General features: G+C 44.8%; 1 protein-coding gene across 1 annotated transcript in view; it reads right to left on the bottom strand.

The window, feature by feature from the left end:
- Positions 1-18,214, bottom strand: part of DGKD (diacylglycerol kinase delta) — a 58,069-nt gene extending 39,855 nt beyond the window's left edge. Inside the window, exons 1-3 of the mRNA XM_058812016.1 lie at positions 18,065-18,214; positions 2,690-2,800; positions 1,934-2,014 (exon numbers count right to left, since the gene is read on the bottom strand). Coding sequence (XP_058667999.1) covers positions 1,934-2,014; positions 2,690-2,800; positions 18,065-18,214 — 342 coding nt within the window. The remainder of the gene's footprint in view (positions 1-1,933; positions 2,015-2,689; positions 2,801-18,064) is intronic.
- Between the last annotated feature and the right edge of the window lie 1,543 nt (positions 18,215-19,757).

The following is a 19,757-nucleotide window of genomic DNA, read 5'->3' as shown; positions in this document are numbered from 1 at the left end:
TTTTCTCAGAAAGAAACCATTCTTTTATAAATCCACAATTACCAGTTTCCACTGAAGAAAACAGAAACTCAAAAAGAAAACCAGAACATCTAAAACTCTGATTACCAAATGCTACATATTTTTACTTAAGGAGAAAAACCTCAGATCATATAACACACTGATTTGAAACAAAGAACTCTGAACTTTAGAAAGGAAGATACAGAGGGGAAGCAGAGTGGTCTCAAAGAAAACCAACAGAAAACTGCATGACTGCAAGGAATCCAGAGCACTGAGAGCAATGATGTAACAGAGCAAACCACAGCAGGACTAGGCCACCTTCTGATTTCCTAAGTGGTTTTAAACTTCAAGGTAAATGAGTCAAGTGCCTCCAGAAGCCACGAGAGAAAGAGCAGATAGAAATAAGGAGGAAACATACTTTTCTTGAATTTACCTAAGCACCATGATACGCTGCTCAGCTGGAGACAGTGCAAACTGGACCTGCTTGAATTTCAAGGTACCTTTACCTTTTATCAGCTATGGAAGACAGGGACTGGCAGAGCCTGATACCAGAGTCTGGGAAATAACTCTTCACTATTTGACTCAAATGGGGCAATCTGAGAGAGCAAAGACACTGCTCCCTCCTGTCCCTAATGCAGTCTTCCTGATGGATATTGGATCTCTCCCAACTGCAACAGTAAGCAGCACAGTTTACAGTACACCTACCTGAAAAAAAAATCAGTCTTTATTTATATTTGAGAAAATGGAAGCAAAGATCCAGGATAAAATGCTTTATTAAACAGGTAAATAACATCACAGTCTTGAAAACATATTCCCTACTCAAATCATTGCATAAACCTTCTCTCTGTACTCTCACCTGATATCAATATTTACTTACCATACCCAGATGTGCCTTCTACCTGTCCAACTATGAATATAGAAAGTGTTTTCAAACTTTGGAAGGTGTTGGAGTTTTATCTGAACACAGGCACTGCAAAGCTAAAACAGCTGCAAACAGAAAGGCCCTTTGGCAGCTGTTTAAAGCAGCACATCACTCCTGCTGCAGCACAAGGCACACTGCTCGATGTTGGTCGCCACCTTCAGGACCAGGAGGGATTCTTCCCTCCACCTGGACTGCTCCCTCCTTCACCTTGCCTTAGAGCAACACTTCCTTTCCACAGGCTCCTTCTCCTCTGTGTTGACCCGCTCAGCAGCTGTGTGGAGGTTTGCTGCTGTTCACCAGCTCAACACTCATCCTGCAGGGCTGATGTTACTGGCTTTTTTTTCTGCACACCAGGTGCTCCCCAAACTGGAGCTTGCAGAACACTTGCACCTTAGAAATACAATCATTTTTCCCCCTAGCTCCTGAGCCTGGAGAAAATGAAGCAGGGACACCATTGCATTTCCAGACTGCAACTACTTAGCACACATTCCACATCTGACGAGTATGTTGAACCAATCCCACAGTTATTTCTGTGCTATTTCTCTCTGTTCCTCCTTTTGCTTTTCCACTATATATAGCAGGCATATATAAACACACACACAGACACACACAAATAAAGTCAGAGAAAGAAGTTTACATATTTTAATGCCTATGGGAAAAACGAAATTCCTTTAGCAAGATCTCCAGCATGAACATCACCTCTAACTCCCCCAGCAGAACTGATTTTTCTGTCCCACTGTGCAAACAGGTTCTATCAAACACTCTTAGCTTACAGGGAAGCAAATCCCTGAATGCCAAGTCTTAGCACAATACACAGTAACCTAAGGTACTTCCCTGAGGTAATTTCCCATGTGCACAAATATGAGTTATCATATAGTAAAGAAAAGTAAGCTTATTATTTATTTTTCATGAAAGATGCTGTGAAGATTATTCAGGTGTTTTTCAGCTCTGCAAAAGAGATGGGATGTGGGGAAAAGATGGAAGAAGAACGGAAAATAATGCAAAAAGTCCTACCGTGAAGCTGTTGTTGACATTCTTTGTGCTGGATTCTGCCACACTGGCATCTGTCAGATCCACCTCATCAAAAATAATGGACTGTAAAGAAAAAAATCAAAATCTCAATAAATTATTGAGTCCAATGTATAAGCAAGCAGACTCAAAGGGAGTCTGCCTAGCACGCTCCATATCATAGCCTTTTATGACTTGAAGGAAAGACACAGCACCCCAACAACATCAAGGACCTGGAAGTCTAGTTCCACACACTGGAGATCACTCTGGCCTGTCTTCAGACAGTGAATACAATGGCTTTATTTTTATTAAAGGATAATTTTAAAAGAACACCAAATAACTGTAGGTTTTGTTCTTGTGAAAGGAGACAGTTTTATATCTAGTTGACTATCAGCATACTAAACCAGAGGCATAGCAGCTCTGATTTGATAAATTCTAGCCTTGCTTGTCTACTGCACCTTCTCTTTTCATTTGTATTCTCTTCCTTCTATTGATTTAGAGTCCATTCCCTAATAACATGCACCAAAGGGAGAAAAAATATGGAAAAATCAGTATCACAGGTCTGCATGATGCTGCACTTCAAAACCAAGTATTCCCAAGTGTGAGGCAAAATGCAGGGATCTTCTAGTAGCTACAAAGCCTGAAGACCAGTGCCTAAAGAGCTCATTTCTCTGCTGAGGGCTGCCTCCCCACTGACACCCATCTGCCTCCAAAGCCCCTCTACTGACTTCCTTGGCCTCACAGGTACTGTCAGGACCTTACCTTAGCAGTTTTTGCATAGTAGAGCGTTCGTCCTCGCAGTTTAAAGTATCGTCTCTTCCAGCGCTGGAAGGAGCTGGTCTGTTTCATCAGCATCCCCTCTTTTATGACAGTCTACAAAAGCATCAGAGAGAGCAGTGAACCATAGGTTTTACTGACAGGCACGTTTGCTGCTTCCCCAGCACACACGCGTAGGAACAACTGGAGCTGGAGACCAATAACCTCAGTGCCCTCTGCTGGAAGCGTTTCACTGATTCATTCAGCAAAACCGAGCAGCCTTCACAAGATAAAACTTTCATGAACAAACAACCCACACTGTGGTGAGGTTTCACCCTTGTCTCCAGCACTATCACGATACCAAAGAAGATAAATAACTTAAAACTGAATGAGCATTTCAAATCTAACAGTGATTTGGGGAGTGTAACAGTTAAACTCACCAAGGTCGGATTTCAATCACAGGTAATTGCACCTTTCATTTAATTGGAATCTGATTACCAGCACAAACACACCCAGGATATCTGTCTCTACCTCCAGCTTGTAACCAGCATCTACCTGGCACAGAGGGGGCAAGCTACAAGCCCAGGGGGTGAAGAGTGAAATCAGAGCAAAGAAGGAGCTATATCCAACATCAGCATTTGGTATTCTTCAGATAGTCTTGGCCCTGCTTCGGTACTCTCTGGCCAGCTGCCATTTCCCAGGGCCGTAGTGCCAAAACTGTCTATGCACACTGACTTTTTTTCTTTAACTGCTTTATAACTAGACTGACATACCAGCATACACAGGCTTGTATGCTCATTCATATACTGTGCATATGTGGGGGTATGGATTTAATCCACATGTATTTCATTCAGGTTTTAATACCAACAGCTACATGAAAATAATCTCAAAAACTGCAGCTCAGAGAGACTAAAGGCAAAAAAGTCAGGGCTGGATGTCCAATCCCAAATTCCTGATTGTAAATACTGCCTAGGAGCTACAAGCATTGCTATGTCATGCCTTGGTACCTCAAGAAACCTTCTTCTCTCCCCAGGAGAGTTGCAGGAACCTACTTCTTGCCAAGAGAGCCCAACGTGATAAATACCCAGTAAAGCACAGGACACAAATGGTGTGACAATCTTGTAAGACAGGTTACTCTGTATCTTGGTGCCAGGAAAATGACATAGCTTTAACATACCAGAGGTCTCAGTGGAATTCAGGTTTGTAACAGTCAGGTCACTGATAAGAATCAATTCACAAACAGCACCAAATGGACACAGCCAAGCTACTACAGCACACAAAATAAATACTCTGATCCACAGGGTTTAGTCATGTTAGAACTCCTTTCCAAGGCATTAAACTTGTTTTTAAAATGCTATATATATATTTCTAATGTGTGCCCTTTAGTTTTTGGAACAGCTGCAGATTTTGATATGTTCCACATACACTGGCCCTTGCCAAGCTCAAAGCTTCCTCAAAAACCACTTTGAAAAAAACACTGACTATAAGGAGAAACATCCGTCTGACAATGTATGCTTCTCTTTTGCTAGACTGAGCTATCCTCAAACTGGCCTGAGAGATCACAGGGTCTGGACCAGCATGGTGAAGCTTCTACTCACAAATCAGCTGGGAAAGAGCAGGCTGCACATTCCACCAGATCCTGAAGAGAGCTGTCGGATATAGAACCCACTACAATCTTACTCCGCTGTGTTGGGAAATAGAAAGGGAGGAGAGCTGTCCTGTCTCCTAGAAGAACAGCATCTACCTTGAATGCTGGACCCTGGCCTGCTCCAAGGGTAGCAAATCCTAAGCCTCAATCCCCTCCCAGTGGTCTGTTTCACAAAGCCACCTGCACAGTGGAAGAAATATCTGCCAGTGCTCAGGCAAACACCAGATTAGTGTGCCTGAAGCAGGCACACCAGGAATTGCCAAACTCCACAGAACTTCCAGTAGAATGAAAAGATAAAACAAAAACACACAATTGAGGACTAAGCTCCTATAAAAAATGGCTGTTTCCCACACCAGCTCCCCACAGCTCTGAAGCAGTCACTGAAAGGCATCCTGGCACTCATTTTCACACATGAGGACACAGTAGCAGGAATACACTCCACGAAGCCATAAAGCATCTAGGATTGGCTTTAGGGTCTAAAAGTTGAACACAACATAGCAAAACCCAGAAACAAAATGCTAAACCACCTTTGAGCCGGTGTTATGCAAAGAATCCAAAATTCAGACATTATCTCAGCTGAAGCTTCAGCACAAGAGAAAACAGAGTGCAAAGACTGACCAAACAGCATCCCTCACTGAAACAACCCTGCAGGCAAGGCCAGAGCTGAAGGCACTCATCTGGAACCCAGAAAGATGCATTCATGCTCCTACTCTGCCATGGACTTTTTATGAGCTCCCAATAAAGCAATTTTCACTCTGTGTGTCTCCATCTGTCAAGTAGAACAAACACCATTCACCAGTTCTGTGGAAACCCACTAAAATATATATTTCTCTCACAAGTTATTTTAACCTCCAGCACCTGAGTATCAAAGAGAAATGTAAAGTACCAGCATCCAAATACCACACTAAAGAAATCACACATTTCTGCAGCTCATTTTTTTACAGGGAAGAAAATGGGAAAGTGGCAAGAGATTTTCCAGCTTAAGACAGAAACATGGAGTGACTTTTGCATTCCCTGGAAAAAAACACATATAAATAAAAAATGAGATGAAGAAAGCAGCTACTGAACTCTGCAAAGCCCTGAACCAAAATCAGAGAAGAACTAAAAATCCTGGGGAAGACTCCTTGGATGAAAAGCCCGAAGATATCATGTCAGCCAGGAGGCTGATCAAAAAACAGCAACTTGCAAGAGGAGATTTCAGAGCTCTGTTGCTATGCTTATTTACAGCTATGGTTAAACTGGGGTCAGCCAGAGCCCTTATGCACCCCAGGCTCAGCATCACAAACTCTTGCCCAGCCCACCAGCACAGCAACTCTCAGCAAAACAATGCCTCTGCTTTCCCTCTGCTCCCACAGCTCCCGTCTGCTCCCTCACCTCAGCTGGGCTCACTCACCTCTGCACGAGACGTGCATTCCTCCATTCCTCTTTTAAACCCTCTTTTTTTTTTTTTTTACCAAAATGAAACACTTGCAGAGGTCACCTTGCCCCGCTGGAAGCGGCAGTTCCTGTCATAGCCGGGCTCTATCTATAGAAAACCTCAGAGCTCCCCAGCTCAGACATGAAAGGCCAGAGCAGGAGCACTCCTGCTCACACAAACACGCCTCTGCCTCAGCGCTGCCCATCTCTGCACGAGAGCAGCCCGGCTATTTATAGACACTCACTTCAGCACAGTTTGGTGGGTTTGGGCGGAAAGGGCCAGAGATAAGATCAAGATGACTTTATAAAATGATGTAGACATCACTGCCTTTCTCTTCCTCTATTCTGACTTTACAGCCAAAGGACTTGTTACTTGCAGAGGAATGCAGCTGCAGAAAATGAACTGGGGAAAGGACATGACTGCAAAGTGACACCAATGAAATTAAAGGGGGGAGGTGAACAGCTACTTCTGCTCCCCAGGCTCTCTGCAGATTTTTAATTGAAGATCTACTCTGATCAGATTACCGGGCAGGTAATTCATCAAGATAAAAGTGAAATTGCTTCTCCCATAATGAAAAGAGAGTGTTAAATCTATTTTTAGTATCATATATTGGATCCTACGGGAAAAGCTACTGCCCTGAAACACTATGAGGATGCACATATAATTATGTGCATCCTATCCAGGATAAATACTAAAATTGTTTGCAATGGAACTATGCAGACTATTTTCTATCCAGCTGAGTCCCTTTCCAGTGTGGTGTCCTGTAGCATGGCATTCCATGGGCAGATAACACTATGAAAAAATGAATTATCACTTTGGATCAAGCATAAAATGATGTGATACTGGTTTCAACACTGACCCCTTTTATCATATTGCAAGTCAGTGTCAAAACAGTTACCGAAGAAACTGACAATTTAAAACAACACTGCACATAGCAGAGTGTCTTAGGAAATCTGAAACGAACAAGATTAGATAACTGAAAGGCAAGGCCTAGGAAATTTCTAACATTTTAGTATTTATCTTTGGCCTTGAAGAACAGCAACTTCCTGCAGAAAAAAATTCAGTTTATGGCAAGCAATACACAACCCTTCCCCCAGCTCATCCCCTTTCAAAACTTGACATTTAGGAAGAGCAATAATATGTTCTCAGGTTTCTCCTGTCAAAATGGGTGCAGGGTGCAGGCCTAATCCTGAAATGACAAAAGAAAAGTTTTGCCACTGACCTCAACAGGAATGGTTTCAAACAACTCAGAGGACTTAAAAAAAGAACTTGAAAGAAAGAGAGCCTTGTGCTTCACTGTTTCCCCTTCCGGCCTTGCAAGAACAAGAAGCCAAAAGATTAACAGGAGCTGTTCAGAAAACCAACAAGACACAGTTGTGTTTTTGGCAGCACTGCTCATCTGAGGTGTCTCTGCACCCAGTAACCCTGTCAGGTGGTCAGAGACAGCCTACACAGATTAAGTGCTTTCTACACTGACAAAATGAGTGATTCTACTAAAAGTTAGGAAGGACCACGTCAGATTTCAGCTCCTTTCAGATTACATCCCTTGTTCTCCTGCACATAGTAGCGCTCACCAAGTGAAATGCAGGAGCAGACAATCTCTTCCTGAAGCTTAAACCCATTGCCCCATTTGGAAGTAGGGCTCTTGATAAAACTGATTTCCTAATCTGGAAAACAAGCCCCATTAGCCAGACTGAGGGTGACTATCAAGCGTGTCCAGCTGTCAGGCTGGCAAGTGTCCCTCGGCATAGGGAGGCTCCAAACCATGTCTGATAGAGACAGAGGAACAATGCAACTCATTTCACTGCTGAGATCATAACATATTCTTAGGGGCAGTTACTCAGTGCAGCATATCAAAAACAAGAATTAGGCTTCAGTGACACATCTTTCCAATGCAGAAAAAGAACTATGTACAAGGCAACAGCACAAAGCTATCTAAATAGCAACTAAAGAATCCCAAACCTGAAGCCCCCAGCATGTGGATTTCTCTGTTTATCATGTATCTCCAGAATGTAAAAACTTTAGGACACACATTGTTTCTATTTGTATGCACCACAAAATACTGATGCCAAACAACAAATAATTGACTAAACAAAGCACTAAATGCAGGGAGGAAAAAAAACAAAATGCAAAAGTATATGCGGAACTGGGCTATCTTTATAGATGCTTACTAGGCAATTTTAGAGGCAGCTGAACCCCAGGGACCAAACAACCTCATCTAGTCACTGATTTTGAGTAAGTCATGGCAAAAACGATAGGAGTACGTCTGCAGGCACTTAAACATGGCCATGCCATGCTAGGGCAGTACATATCTGAGTGCTGTACCTTGTGGTTTTAGTAGATTGTGTAATAAAAAGCTCTCGGTGGTCATAAACATGAAACAAATTAATATTTAGAAATCAAATTAAACACAGTAAATCCAACAAAGAAACTACAGGAATAAATCTAACCAACCCCATAGAATAAGACATGAAATGTCAAAGGGTAGGGGTTAACAAGCTAATCTGAGAGCAACATCCTTCCACCAGACAGTGGTCACACCCTGGAAATGAACTCTAGGAAGCTTGGAGGGGGGGAAATCTGGATCAGTAAAGCAATTCTAACAATGGGACACACAGCTATACAGATCTATAGGGGAGCACAAGGTAATTACAGGTTGCATAGTCTTGTCTGGAAATTCTACTTGAAAAAGTGAAAATTGCATTCAGATTTCTTTCACTGGTATCAAAAGAGCAAGACATTATGAGAACTCACTGCAAAAAAAGGACTCCACAAGAGGAGAAAAAGAAAAATAAATCAGAGCTGGAATCAAATGTCAAAATAGAAGGTGGGGCAGTGAGTCAGAGGCCCACTAACAGAAGCTGAGCACTACAGCTGAGGAAGGGGTTACAGTACAGACCTTTGTAAAGCCACACGGGAAAGCCTAAGAAAACTCTCCTAACAACCATCCTCCCAATTCTCCTCTGTTGTAACCTCCAGCCCTGCTGAATGAGCTGAACTCAGCAGTGAGAGACTGAGGCAAGCACAGCTGACAGCCCTCCTACAGCCTCCCTGCAACTCCTGAGACAGCAGAATCCAGGGCACAGCAACCTGTCCATGGAGCAGCTGAGATGCCACTGAAAGAGGCAATGCAAGCTCATTCCCCAGATCCACAGTAAAATATAGAAGTTGGTATCAAATAAATACTGAAAAAGCTTTATATTGCCTTGGCACAGATAAATGGTCAAACACTTCATTCTTCATTAGTTAACACTGCAGCCAATAAACAAAGAACAGGTCTTTGAACCAGCTTCTTTCAATACAGGTTCAGCTGCTACTCTTATGAATGGCTCTCCTAAAAGGGATGCACAGTCACAGACCTAAAGTGAACAAATTACCAAATGAAAAACAATTTGAGAGCACACAAAAGTGTATATGGGGAAGGAAATACAACATATAGCAAATCAATTCACAGCTCCTTGGTAAAATGAGCTCTGTCAGAGAGCTCCAAGAAAATACTAAAACAGATGAATATTCTGGTCAGCTACCTAGAAGGGAGAATGAAAAACACACCAATACACTGATGCAGGATGAGTTAGGAGCTGGATAACTCCTGGCACACTAACTGCTTAAGCCTCAGGACGCTTTCCATAGGCTCCCAGCATCCTTCCCAAACACATTTATCACAAGAGGGAAACTGAGCACAAAATGCCAGTCAAACCATAGCAAAGATGGAAGATAAGGGCTCAAACCCATCCACAAGGATAACTAAAGTCAAAAAGGCAACAGTTTAATAGCTACCTGAATATTCTGGAATGGAATAAATTTGTAAATTTGTACTAATTAAATGTGAACTTTGTACATTTAAGGACAAACATAAAAAGTTTGACTGTTATTTTTTTCTACCATCTAAAATTATATATACATGACTACATCCCTTCCTTGGGCATTTCCCTATACACAAAGAATGTCAAAACTTGCTCCCTGCTGTAAAACTTTCTTAGACATGCCTGTCACAAGCTATGCACCAGCACCACAGAATCCCCTGCCTGAACTCAGAAGCAGGTGGCTCTTCTGCTGAGGCACAGCAATAGAACCTCATTTGGAATCACAGCTTGTACACAGAACCCTCTAATGCTGCACCTGTCCCCCCACAGCTTCAGTCACACTCTTACTCATTCAGAGAGACAAGTTACTACCAAAAAACCATGTCTAAGCCCCCCCATCCACTTCAGCAGTAGGAAGAGGAGCCAGGCACTCACCATAGCGGGCTGTCAGGGCCATTGGACATGCGAGTACCAGGCTGGGGAGTGCAACCAGAGCACACACACACAACCAGCATGAGCCCAGAGCAGTGAATGTATGGGAAAGCACATGCAGAATACAGCTGGAGATCTCATCCTACACTCACAACCACCCATCCTTCCCACAGCGCTCAACGTCATGGAGACCTTGGCTGAGTAGGAAGGAAAAGTCAGCAGAAAGTACCAGTAAGAGAACTTCAGGATATGGGAAAGTGAAAGTTATACCTTGATGAGGAAAACTGAGTTCTTTGCCCTCCTTGTGCTCAGGAGGCAGAAAGAAAGACAGCCTCCTCCCACTGTGTCTGGATTCCCATCACCTCTGCTACTGAATTCTGCTAGGAGCCTTGTTAGGGACTGGCAGATGCAGAGCCAAATCCTCATCCTTTTACTTCAACTGGTATTTAAATAGGATGACAGCAGAAAGCAGCTTTTGGCCATCAGCCATTTAATTAATACTTAGGTATCTTAGAATTTATTTTTATCTCATCTGTAACAACTGTCGTAATCAGATTTTCCATATTTATGTATTAAACAACCTATGCTTTTAAGTTTTTTTTTCCTCATCTATTTAACATAGTTTTTAAAGGATACTGCAAAGTTTTAATTTGTTTTTCCACTTCCCTTCCCCTGTTTTAATGTCCTGCAAATACCTCTGACCATGCCAAAGACTTCTTGATCAGCAGCAGCAACAACAAAAAAGATGAGCACAGCCCTGGGAACATCATTTTGCTAACTTTCAGCTGAACAGAACAGAAGGGGTTGGTGTGAGTTCCCAGAATACTGATTTTAATAAAACCTCAGTGATAGATCTACACATTCCAGACAGTGCTCTGCCCTGCCACAGCTGAGAGCAGTTCCAAGAGCAGGCAGCTCACCTTCCCTGTTCTATCAGACACATTTCTGTTGTTCAAAGACCACTGAAGGCAGCTGTCCCACAGAGTGAGACATTACCTGGAGCTTGCATCACCTGCCTAAGTCCCCAGGCCTGGGGATGCCCTGGGTGACTTCTTGCATTTGACACAACTATGTACCTACACTCTCCCTACAGGACACTGCAGGTGGCATCACCTTTCCTCACTAGAAAATTACATGGATAAATTTATTAAAGCGTACAAGTCTCAAGTGCAATGTGCTCAATATAAGCATTATGTGATTAAGAGGGCATTTTCTTTCTCAAAAAAGGCAAACCACAACATCAGAACAGTGATCAGATGTAAAACTTTTCAACTTAACAACAAAATGGTGAGGAAACAAAAAGTTCTCCTATAAAACCAAATGAAGCAATCCTGTAACAATGAATTGCCTAATTGAAGTGGTAATGTTGCAGCCATCAAGCCAACCTTTTCCTCTTTGGATGAGAGGAGGGCAGCCAGCTTTAGACCGCCTCCTCCTCCTCCATGTAAGTGCTCTCATGTCCAGGAGTGGTCCAGGGCCTGCACACTGCAAGCTCCAGACCCCGTGGAAGCCCTGCCCTGCTGCTGCAAAGGTGCAGCACTACTGAACAGGGCATGCACTATAAGCTCATTACTTTCTGAAGTGTTTTATATAAAACGTGTGAGGAAGGACCACAAACCATAGGAGCTGCTGTGGAACAGTGCTGCTGCCCCAGCTACCCCTGGATGACCATTCCACAGGGCTGCAGTACCAACAGAAGCACCTGAATATAAATTGTTAATGAAACAAGAAGCAATAACCACTTAGTGAAGAAAAGGCAGGGAAGAAACTGTTTCAGTGGAGATTTAATAAAATATTCTTTAAATAATGGTTGGTGCATTTGAGATCTTGAAAAAACATGTTCCAAGAGGAACACATGTTCACTTGGGACGTAGTGTGCTGTGAAATTTCCAGTGGTGCTGTGCCAATATCTAGGGTAAACCTTAAGATTTCCAGGAAGAGGGAAAGACTCTCTATATCTCATTTGTGCTTTCTCTTACATATAGGTATAGCTGCTATTTCAGAAAGAATCAGACTGGATTTGTAATTAATGAAGGTAAAGTTATGCAGGGTCTCACATGGTATACTGGATTTCCTCAACAGATAATCTGGAGATAGACATTTCAGAGTTTTCCTTGATAATCCTGTACTCCTCCAAAGGAAAAACACAATAATTTTCCTGTAACGAAAGGTTTTAGGTAAGGGAAAATACTCTAAATGTTTTAATTAAGTTTTATTTTTAAAAACCAAGCAATCAAACCAAAATATTCAATACCTATGGGGTTTTTTTTCTCCAATTTTATTAGAGAATAATTAGAAGGCTGGAAATGTTTTAGTGACGTGGTCTAAGTAAATGCATGCTCTCAAAACATGCAAAAGTTTAATGTTAGCTCTTTAGTTCTTGGAACCTGATCTAAAGTTAGAAGGAATGAGAAACGCTTCAAGTGCGTGTGGTTTTGTGCTTTGTTTTGTTGTGCAGTGGGTTTTTTTAGTTTGGGTTTGTTGGCTTTTGTTGTTTTTTTTTTTTTTTTTTTTTAACAAGGAAGTAACAGCTGTTGCTTTCATACAACATCCAAAACTCTCCAGCAGCAAGGCAAACTTACAGCACACCACTGGAAACAGTGCTGGGAGGCTTCCCAAATTGTGTCAAAAGAAGTGCACACAAAACAAAATGTATATTAAGGGACAGAAACATTCATACAGCCTAAAATCCTACCTGTGTCTTGGTGCTCAGAGAAGAAAATAGTGTGTTCATGCTGTGAATCCAAGAAAATTCATGTCCTTAAACCTGTGCTCAAAATGTTCGGTTTCAGTTCAATCACAAAAACTCCTTTTCAACAGTTCTCACTCTCTTTAGGTGAAGAGTTCCCAGTTTCTACCTGGGTTAATGCATAAACCACCACAATTTTTGACACATGAAGATCCTAAAACGTCCTCTTTCAGACAGCCTTTCAGAAGGCAGCAAAAAAAACATACAGACATTTCAATATGTTTTAGTGGAAGATGCCACTAAACCAGACAGAATATTAATTAAGTAATGAATTCCAGAAAACTTCTTCCTCATTTCTTGCTTATTTCTTTTACAATATTGCTTTACTTCTTATCATAATACTTCTTCCAATACTTGTATTTCAAACTAATAAACTTCCCCTTTTCTTCATTTTAATCTCAGGAAACCTTAAAACATTTACCCTCCAGAAATAAAAATTCCATTTCTTTACCTATAAAATGGACATTTTATCTAATAAGCAATACAAGAAGAAACAAAATGAGCTTTCTTCAGTTGCCCATGCTGCCCACCATATGTCTGAGGACTCAGTGTAGCACACTCTGGAAACCTGCACAAAAACCTGGAGAAACATTTTGCTTCACCCTGTTTTTCTGCCTTGATCCTGCAGGGTGGCTCCAAGACCTCAAGGCTACTGGTCAGAGAGAGAATCACAACTCCCCATAGCGCAAAAGGCATCACCTATATCTGGTACACAGCACAGCAAATGGAGATGTGCTAGTTCAGTACTGAACAGTCTGTCCACTGCAGCACAAAGCTCAACACCAGTTCAGCTGTGCTGCTTTTCAGGATATAAATGAACTTGACAATTCTCTGCTACCAGAGCCAGACAGCTTCCCGGAAAGTTCAGAGAGCTGCTCACCTCTGTTTGCAACTCCAGTGAGATAAACACCGCAAACTTGTCTTAAAAAGTTCAAGGCAATGATAAATGCTTGTAAAACTGAAAATATTACAGAGAAATTGAAAGTAAACAGAACTTAGACTGAACTAGTCTAAACAAGAAGTTCTCCTGATGCCACCCAAGGACGCTGCTGAAATCCTGTCTGGTAAACAAACTGAGAGCTCAACATACCAAAGCTAGTAGGCTGGAAATCCCACAGAACTGATGAATGAAATGGGAAAATGGCCTGTTCATCCGCCCTCCAGCTTTCTGAGGGTTGTAATGTGAAGCTGCAAATGAAAGGTCAAGTTCAAAGGAAGAAGTACATTTCACTGTCAGAGCTCATAAAAGGTTTTGTGCTCCTTGGTTTCACACCCTCAGCTCCCAGGACCACGTTGGATATTCCTGTGCCTTGGTCCATGCTGAGTGACAATGAGATGACATTACCACTTCAGCTGGCTCCAGCTGAGGTCTCAGCACTGCTCAGGAGTGGGAGAAAGGTCCTGCTGCTGCCTCTCCTCACACACATCTTCCTTCTCTTAGTTAATTTCATCTCCTTCCTAAATCCTCTCCATTCAAAAATACATAATCTTAGCTGGCCAACAGTTTCTGCAGCTGCACCAACAGCAGCCTGAGACCAGAGAGGAGCTAAAAGCAGAGCACTCTGAGGCCTTATGCTGGTGCAAGTCTGTCAGGTCTGTCTGTCAGGTGGCTGATCAAGCACACAATTCAGCCTCTGCTTCTCAGCCAGCTGAGCAAGACCACTCACACTACCTGCTATACCTGATTGTGTGAGGCTTTATTCTTTCCCCATACTACTACTACTACTACTACTACTACTAATAATAATAATAATAATAATAATAAAGACTGCTAAACATGCTTTCCTTATACCTTCTTCTCTGCCTCAAAAATTCTTTCTAGCTAAAGGCAAGTAAGTCTGTTAGAACACAGTACTTCACTTTCCAAACACTGAGCCTTCCACTTCTCCTTCTCCTGCCCACTGCCCCACAGGGGACAGGTTTTTTAGCTGAAGGGATGTTACCTGTGATTTTCCTTTAGATCCTGAACATTAACACCTTAGTCCTTAAACATCCAAATGATTCCCCTTGCCCCACTACTATCACACCAAGCTGCTTCAGTCAAACACAGCTGGACAATTGTGGGGCTTTGAGACAAATCCACTGAAGTTCTATGGTCTTGCAAGCAAGCAGCTCTACTTTACAGCATTTCTTAGGAAAACAGATGGTAGGACAAGAAGGAAAACATACCTTCAAAGTGCTTCAACTGTGACAAGTAAATTCTGAGGAGTTCCAGGGGCACAACAGATTTCACACTCAAATTGTGATAACAGTAAGCTGCCATGGTGATTTAGCTGTACTTACAGGCATGGTCTTAAGCTAACTGCAGCAAAAGATGTGGTCAGAAGAGATTTATGTCCTCAGGCCATAGTAAAAGTCTGCTTGCATCTCTTACTGTCACTGACAGACCTGTCCAACAGCTTCTACAGTTTACAGTAGTCAGCACTCTATCATTCAACAGACAAATTCAGAATTAGGTCTGCCTTTACAAAGGAGGCAAGCTCCTCAAAGTCCCATCAAAACCATGATTACCCACAAAGTTGTCTTTGCTTCTTGCCCTGAGGGCAAGGAAATAGTATACAAGCAGCAGCATGCAGAAAAGGCAATGACAAACCAAAATGACATCAACAAGCAAGAGAACAAATCAATCCTGAATACCATAATACCTGGGCTTACTTGAAAAATTTGACATGATTTAATCAAAGGTTTTTGGCAGGTTAACACAAGAAGGCTTAACAGTTGTAGACAATATCTGTTTATAATCCTTGTTCTTAATATGCTTATGCTTGCATATAGAAGTGGCTGGTTTTGTCTTTTTCCACACATGCTGACACCAGAAGCGATGTAAAACAGGGAAAATTATTAAGTAGGGACAGGAGGACGTGTTCTGCTATAGCCAAACAAAAATACAACCCAATGCACCTTTCACCTCAGCATCTCTAACATCTTGCTATAAGCAAGAACTCCCATTCTAGCAAAGTCTTTGTGTTGCTCTCAACACAAACACCACCATGGAGACAGACTATAGCATCTTTCCTTCCTTTTCACATAAGACCCCTGTCACAAATGGTGTTAAAAAATCCCAAGGTTCATCCAACCTCCAGCAAGCCAAATTCTTAATATTTAGCACTCTGGATACAGGAAAATCTCAAAAAGCTTATATTTTTTTCACAGCAGATTATCAGACTAGCTTAAACCACGTGGTGCTACAGCACAGCTGAGATCTGCTTGCTACAGAACACCAGCAGGTTTAGAGGGCTCCAAGGTTTCCTGGCGTCATCAAAAGAACCATCTCACAGCCCAGCCCCACAGTGCCCAGCCCAAGAAGCCCAAGGGGCAGTGCCAGCAGCACCTCACAGATGGAGGAAGCAGCCCCGCGCAGTCCTCACGTGCCACTGCACTCTGTCACAGGGCTTCCATAACTGGGACCAATGCAGCCAAACAATGATGCACAGCACAATGATGGCAGGTCCTGTGCTTGAAAGCAGGGCAAACCAGCCAGCATGAAAAATAGCCCTTTGAACAATGCTTCAGACACTGCACCATGCAGAGACATTTACTCTCCTTTGCTATGAGTACCAGAGAAGCAACACTGAGCTGCAGCACCAGTGCTGAGCGAGCTTTTGCATCCCCACAGCTGCAACGTGCTTGTCCATGCTGCAGATACAAGGTAAGCACAAGGCAGGTGATGACACAGTAACTAACCTGGTACTTCTAAGCAGAAACACATGACACAACAGTCCAAGAGTTACACAGGAGCTTAGTGGCTACAAAGAAAAATCATGCTGCTATAATAAAAAGAGTACAGAAAAGGGAAATTCTCTATGCATGGTTCACAGCTTAAAGTTGAAAGAAAACTTCACATATTCTTTTACAGTAACAATGCAGAAGAACTACAGTTTTGGTTGTAGCTGCAGAATGTTGTTACTGCCCATAAAAATGGTGTTATTCTTCCAGGATGAGCCACAGAGGGATAAAATATGACTGGGCCAAGGGAACCTGGGTGGAAAGGACTGTTACCTTACCAGGAGGGCAAAGCAGGACAGACAAAGCTGGGAACAAAGACTAACCAGATCTAAGATCCCTGCTTGACCAGACAGAAAGCTAAACATTGCTATTTGGCTACAGCAAGGTAAAACAGCAGTGCGAGATGGGGAAAATTAGGATGCACAAAAAGGATGGGAAGATGCTGAGGGAGGCACCACTCAATGACTGCAGGGAATAATGAGGGCTGCACCTTCCAGAGCAGAGCTCTGAATATGAGACAGTGACTTGTAGCAAGTACAACAGGACCATGGAGGAGGGAGGTGCTAGAAAGTGATAACAGAACACTGTGACAGGGAGCTATGGCTGGGATGTGCAGAGGTTCTCAAGGCATGGGGATGTGAGGAAGGAGCCCATGGCAACTGTGACATGAGGAAAAAAGGGGAGATGCAGCTTCATGAGGTGAGGATGCCCCTGAGGATTCAAATACCAGGTAAATGGAGCAGCACCAGGGAGTAGGAGCCCAAATCTGACCTCAATGACTCCAATAAAATTACAGAGAAAGAGGGTAAGAAAGGAAAGAAGACAGACGGGGTCCTGCTTAGCCTGGGCACACTGCTCACTGAGCTGGGTAAAGGTCCCTGGGAGGTCTGAACCTGGGCCCTGGGAAGAAGGTGGCCTAAGCTGGGCTGCTGGGGACGGGAACTGGAGCGTTCAGAGAGGCACCGGGGGCAGCTCCAGGAGCCCCTGAGGGCAGTTTGTGGGGCACTGGCAGACTCTGAAGGGCATTTAGGGGGCAGCTGTTAACGGGCACCTGAGAAACAGTTCATTATGGGGATCCCTGAGGGGCAGTTCGGGGTTCACAGGTGCCTGGGAAGCTGTAGGGGCTGTTGTCAGGGGGTCTCTGCAGTGGGGGTTGAGGGTCGCCGGCAGAACCCGGAGGGATGGTTGGGCTGTCACCGAAAACGACGAAATAAACCTTTCTAACACAGACAATATTTGTTACAATTAAAGATTTTCCAGCCAACAGGGGGAAAGGGGGAAATGGCCCAGTCCCTGAGGGGCGCCTTGGCGGATGTGAGGTGGTCACAAGCAGACCCCTGAGGGGTCGTTGTGAGGGGAGAGGAGTGGGATGTGAGGGGGATCGCCGGCAGCTCCCTGAGGGACGGGCTCGGTGGCAGGCCCCAGGGGAAAGCTTCGGGGGTCTCTGGCAACTCCCAAAGCGGCGGCCCGGGCTGGCAGAGGCACGGACCGTGCCGGGCGGGAGGGAGAGGCGGCGGCACCGAGCGTAACGCGGAGGCAGCGCCGGCCGCAGCGCCGCCAGGACCCCGAGGCCCTGCCCGCGGCCCCCTCCCGCCGCACGCACCTTCTGGCGGATCTGCCCGGACGTCGAGACTTTGCGGATGAGCTTCTGCAGGGAGCCGGGCTCCTGCTCCGGCTCGCTGTCCGACGACTCCTCGGGCGCGGCGCCGGCGGCCGGCTCTGGCTGTGTCGGCTCAGCCCCCGCCGCCGCCATGCTGCACGGACCGGCGGCGCGCCCGGCGCCCCCTACCGGCCTCGCGCGCGCGGCGCCCCCCAGCGGCGGCCGCGTCACATGGCGCGGCCGAGGGGCGGGAGGGGCCGGGGCGGGGAAGGGCCGGGCCGCCGTAGCGGGACGGTCGCGGCCGCCCTGCCCCTCCGCGGCTCCCTGCGACCGCCCGAGCGCCGATCGCAAGGGCCCGGCCGTAGCTCCTTGAAGCCTGGACAAAGGTGTTCAGCCCAGCCCTCCCCGCTGAGGCGAGCCCGACAGCCAAGACCGCGGTCCCCATTCCTTCCCATTCTTCGTGGCTACTGCAGCACAGAATCACAGAGTTACTCGGGTTGGAAAAGACCTCTGACATCATCGAGTCCGACCCATAACCAAACACCATGTTATCAACCAGACCACAGGACTGGGTGCCACATTCCGTCATTCCTCGAACACACCACCACCTCCCTGCACAGCCCCTCCCAAAGCTCTTCCCGTGCCCCCGGGATTTCATGAAATGCTGCGAGCACACCCTGCTGCCCAGGCTCCACCTGCCCAGCAGCCCCCGTCCCGAAGGGCCCTTCAGGGGCGCTGAGGCCCGGCCGAGCTCGCAGCACCCCCGGCCCGGTCCGGCCCCACTCCATTGGCAGTGTCCAGGTAATTTCCTCCCACCTCTCCAACACCCATCAGCCATGGGCAGTGCACAGTGCTCCTGCTGGGATAACACGGAGATGTGTGAGGGGAAAGCGTCTGTCACGAAACCCGTCCTGTCATGTATCTGCTCTGAACTGTCTTCAAACACAGCGGGTCCAGAGATGCCATCGTTCCCGGAGCGCATCCCTCCTCTCCGGGAGCTGGCGAGCTCTTTGCAAACAGAGTCCCGCCACATCAATGCCGCGGAGTCAGGAAATTGGATCTGCTCTGCCCCAGCGGTAAACAGGAGGAGCAGGCCACAGGTCTGACTCGGTAGATCAACATAACACCAGAACCAGAAGAAAGGGAAGATAAAAGGCAAACAGTTCTGGCTAGAGACCGATTTTCTGCTGACAGAAGTCAGCATCTGCTGGCTGAAGGGCCAGAGAAAAGTCCAGCTTGTCCTGCAGGACAGGGAAAACTCCCCTTCTCTCTGAGTAAATGACCAGCATGAGCTGAACAAATAGCATCTCAAAGTGCTTTCCCAAGCCCGGACAAAAGAACAGATTTAATAACCATTAACAACCATTTCCTCCCCACTGCACAATAGAGTGCACTGTGATTTTGTCCCACTTAGCTTAGAGAAGTCATCACCACAGCTGAATTTAAGAGGAAGGCAGGCAGCTACAGAGGCCCCTCACAACGCTGACATATAATAAATTTTAAAAATAATAAAAATAATCAGATATCTGAGTTTACTGGTCCCATACTTACAGGTCTAGTAGCCAGAAACGCTGAAGGAAACACCTTTGTGGAGAAAGATACACTTTGAAGTAAGACCTGTTCCCCTCCTTCTCTTAGATCTTTAAAGGATTTTCTGAACTCCTGCTCTCCAAGACCAGCATATTCACAACAAGTG

Source organism: Ammospiza caudacuta, chromosome 11 (genome assembly GCF_027887145.1).
Source record: "Ammospiza caudacuta isolate bAmmCau1 chromosome 11, bAmmCau1.pri, whole genome shotgun sequence".
In the NCBI taxonomy this organism is placed as follows: domain Eukaryota; kingdom Metazoa; phylum Chordata; class Aves; order Passeriformes; family Passerellidae; genus Ammospiza; species Ammospiza caudacuta.
This window is presented reverse-complemented; position numbering and strand designations above follow the sequence as displayed.